This window comes from Protobothrops mucrosquamatus, unplaced genomic scaffold (genome assembly GCF_001527695.2).
Source record: "Protobothrops mucrosquamatus isolate PMUCROS unplaced genomic scaffold, P.Mucros_1.0 scaffold8816, whole genome shotgun sequence".
Classification (NCBI taxonomy): Eukaryota; Metazoa; Chordata; class Lepidosauria; order Squamata; family Viperidae; genus Protobothrops; species Protobothrops mucrosquamatus.
In genome coordinates this window covers 3,715-7,899 of record NW_015394609.1, presented here as the reverse complement: position 1 = coordinate 7,899, position 4,185 = coordinate 3,715, and the positions used below count along the sequence as shown (strand labels likewise).

Sequence of the window (4,185 nt, the reverse complement as noted above, 5' to 3'; positions counted from 1 at the left end):
CTCCAGGCCCCTCCTCCTCCTCTTCCTCTGATTCCCCAGACTCAGCTGGCTGGCGAGGAATCACAACACTGCCTAGGTTAGAAACACTCTTGAGGCGAATAAGGAGGGTAACCTTGATGGAAGGTAACACAAACTCTACTGTGGATACACCATCCACAACAGACAGATAATATTTTCAAGAAGCTCATTGAGACACTTCCCTGCTCGTACAGCAGAGTTAAGACTTGCAATTCGCTTTCTTATGGGTTACTAACTTCACAACTGCGGCAAGAAAAATCGTAACATGGGGCAAATCTCACTGAATAGTTGTCTCGTTTAGCAACAGAAATTTGGGGCTCAGTTGTGGTCCTAAGTAGAGGACTACCTGTCTGCGGACTTCAACCCCCAGAATTCCCCAACATTGAGGAGAATTCTGGGGGTTGAAGTCCACACCCCCTGGACATTGGCACAGTTGGGAAACGTTGCCCTGCAGGAACAGAGAGAAAGTGGAGATTTACCAGCTGAAAGGGTGGGGGGGCTGTCCTGTGTACAGTAAGCACTGAGCGTTGTGTTTTTTTAATTGGGACCCTACCCTTTGGTGTTGTGTCCATACAGGATGCCTTGGCAGGGGGATACCAACAACATGATTGACCGGTTCGATGTACGGGCCCACCTGGATTACATCCCCATGTATACTCCGCCCCTGCTGAATCCAATGTAAGGCATTTGTTCCCCCCCCCCCCCATCTCTGATGCTGGAATGTACATCTCCTTGCTTCCATTGGAGGTTTGGCTTCGGAGATACTTCCATTGGGAAGGAATAAGTCCCTCTATAACCTGGCTGATGGATTCCTTGAAATTGTGGCTGGGCAAATAAATTGTTATGTGCCTTCAGGCGATAGGCCCAAGCACAAAACTGCAGTCGTTTTGGCTGGCACATCCCATAGAGGCTAATGTGATGTGGGAACCCAGCTGGGATAAAATAACTTGGCCTGGGTTTTTTTTGGGGGGGGGGGAGAAAAGGCTTAGGTTAACACGGGGAGTTTCTTCATGCCGTGATTTTTCAGAACTGGGGGGCTGGGGGAGCAGCCCAAGGTGGATCTGTTCTGCAAGTCTTTGTGTAAGAGTTTCTCGCCCGATTTTGCCTGCTTAGAATTTTAATTCTGGCCCCTTCCTCTTACGCCCCTAGCTCCCCCGAGCAGGAGTCTGACGAAAGGAAATGCAACTATGAAAGATACAGAGGACTTGTGCAGAACGATTTCGCTGGCAGTAAGTTCTCCTCCATTTTTCTTGCCTTGCTGTAGAGCACAGAGGTTTAAGGAACGGTGTGTGTGTGTGTGTGTGTGTGTGTGTATGTGTGCGTGCGCTTCTCCTTGTTCTCAGACTTGCTCATCAAGCCAACACCTAGATTTTCAATGACTTAATTCATTGGGTTCATTCTGGAGTCAGCCAGAATGAGGGAAGGGATTGCAGGTAGATCTCAACTTGCAACAACAACAACAATAATAATAATAATGTTGGAAGGGACCTTGGAGGCCATCTAGTCCAACCCCCTGCTCAGGCAGGAAACCCTACACCATTTCAGACAAATGGCTGTCCAGTCTCTTCTTAAAAACTTCCAGTGTTGGAGCATTCACCGCTTCTAGAGGCAGGTAGTTCCACTGGTTAATTGTTCTCACTGTCAGGAAGTTTCTCCTTAGTTCTAGGTTGCTTCTCTCCTTGATTAGTTTCCATCCGTTGCTTCTTGTCCTGCCTTCAGGCGCTTTGGAGAAGAGCTTGACTCCCTCTTCTTTGTGAACTTCAAATCCTGATGACTTTATAGACTTGATAAAACTCATTTTCTTGACTATAGCACAGAAATAATCTGCCATCACGTTTTACTAGGCCAGGGGTGGGCAACCTTGGCTCTTTTATGACTGGTGGACTTCAACTCCCAGAATTCCTGAGCCAGCATGGCTCAGCATGGAAACCTCTCCCTTTCCCCCCAGCATGGCTGGCTCAGGAATTCTGGGAGTTGAAGTCCACAGGTCATAAAAGAGCCAAGGTTCCCACCCCTGTCCTAGGACATTTTTTTAAATTCCTCAGTCTGTCTAGAACCCTGGCATTTTGTTGCAGCCTCTCATCTAGTTACTAACCAGGTCTGACCCACAAGGTGCTTTTCCAAAAGGCAACTGAAACGTTTCGCTTTTTATCCAAGACGCTTCTGCTGTTCTGAACTGAAGGAGCTTCTTGGATGAGAAGCAAAATGTTTTCAAGAAAAAAAACAACAAGCCCAAGAAAGTCCAGTTGCCTTTTGGAAAAAAGCACCTTTGGGACGACGATGACCTGGATGGTCGAGGATCTCCATAGACACAAGTGGGTTTGACCTTGCTTAATTTTGGTTTTCTTCTACGGTCAGAGGGTTGACGAGGGGCTGCCCTCTGTTTTGGGTGAGCAGGGCAGCAGCCTAATCACACTCACTGCAGAGCAGCTGTCTGTAAAGATGAATCATCCTATTTGGGAATAGGACTAACACCGTCACCCACAAGTCTTTGAATTGGTGCTTCAGGGTCATTCATCATAGCTGTTGTGATGACCCAGGGCACAGCACAGAGGCAGTGCAGTCAGCTGGCCATTCAAACAGTTCTTTTATTGCTCCCAATTTTCCCCAAATGCTCCCACGTTTGCTGGCATGCCTCCAACAAAAGATCACACACACACATCCCTTCAGCCGACTCTGGTTGAAAGTAGGTTCAAATAGAGGCTGATTAGCATGAGAAAGTACGCAAGGCCGTAGAGCAGTGTTTCTCAACCTTGACAATTTTAAGGCATGTGGACTTCAACTCCCAGCGTTGCTGGCTGTGGAATTCTGGGAGTTGAAGTCCACGTGCCTTAAAATTGTCAAGGTTGAGAAACAGTGCCGTAGAGACAACAAGGAAGAAAACATAAACTTAACGAGTCCATTTGAATCCGAGCTTGACGGAGCAGTTTCCAAAAGAGAATCCGAAATACAGTCCGATAGTCAAGGTTTCCAAACAAGGCGCAGAACAAGAGCAACAATACACGACATTCCAAGGAATCAGCGGACAAATGCCCCTCCCCACAGCGTCTCCTTAAATCTCAGTCTCCAGGTGTGCCTTGTGGAGAGGGGCAGGACGCTCTCCTCCTGAGTAGTTGAGCCTGCCTGCGTTGTTCCCTCCTTCTCTCCACTCTCCGTGCTCTAGGATCAGGAGGGGGTGGGCCTTGCTCATCACCTGGATTCTGTCTCCCCTGTCCCAATCCTGAAGGGCTCTGGCCTGCCTCGGCCTGCTCTTCCCCACAGTCCTCTGAAGCCACAGACATCTCTCCCTCGGCCTCCATAGGGTCCTGTTCCAGCTCCATTTCCTCCTCAGATTCAGGCACGACAGCTGTCTTCTACTGAGTTGGCTTTCTCCAGTTGTGCCTGGATGGGTGGGATAGCAGAGGAGAAACAGATCTGCCTTGTACCTGAAGCCCACCTCGTTTGGCTGCAAAGGGGCTGGCTTGGTGGGGATCTCACCTGCCTTGTCTCCGTCCCTGCTTTACAGTCTCGGAAGAGCAGTGCCTGTATCAGATCTACATCGACGAGCTGTATGGAGGACTCCAGAAGCCCAATGAGGATGAGAAAAAGAAGTGAGTACAGTCAGCTGGGCCATCTTCGGACACGTTAGGTGTGATCCGTGACTGTGGGATCCTTGGTGCTCTCTGAGCTTGGATGTTTTCTTGCAGACTTTTCGTGACCCAACGAAAGAGCATCATCAGTGCTGAATAGGATTTATGAAAAAAGAGCAATTCCCTCCCACTTCTAGCACTGATGGAGTTTTGTAGTCTGGTCATGAAATTCTGCAGGAAACAAATTAAGTTCAGAGAGTACCAAGAACCCCCCACAGACCTTCTCTTTATCCTTCTCTTTCTTCTTCCCCTGCTTGTCTATACCCTCCTCCTCCTCCTCCTCCTCCTCCTCCTCATCATCATCATGTTTGTCTATATTCTCCGACTTCCTTCTTTTCTTCTCTTTGTCCTTTTCCTCCCCTCCACAAACCCCACTCCTTTCTAACACTGATGAGGTTACCTAGTTGGGTCATGAAACGTCTGCAAGAAAACCACCAAGCTCAGAGAGCACAAAGGACACCATAGTTGTCGTCTCCTCCTCCTCCTCCTCCTCCTCCTCCTCCTCCTCCCTTCTAGCATTGATGATGTTCCCTAGTTG

The 4,185-nt window shown here is 48.6% G+C and overlaps 1 protein-coding gene across 1 annotated transcript in view; it reads left to right on the top strand.

Moving 5' to 3' along the window:
* Positions 1–3,612, top strand: part of LOC114923716 (CLK4-associating serine/arginine rich protein-like) — a 5,278-nt gene extending 1,666 nt beyond the window's left edge. Inside the window, exons 3-5 of the mRNA XM_029287051.1 lie at positions 595–696; positions 1,168–1,247; positions 3,524–3,612. Coding sequence (XP_029142884.1) covers positions 595–696; positions 1,168–1,247; positions 3,524–3,612 — 271 coding nt within the window. The remainder of the gene's footprint in view (positions 1–594; positions 697–1,167; positions 1,248–3,523) is intronic.
* Positions 3,613–4,185: the final 573 nt, after the last annotated feature.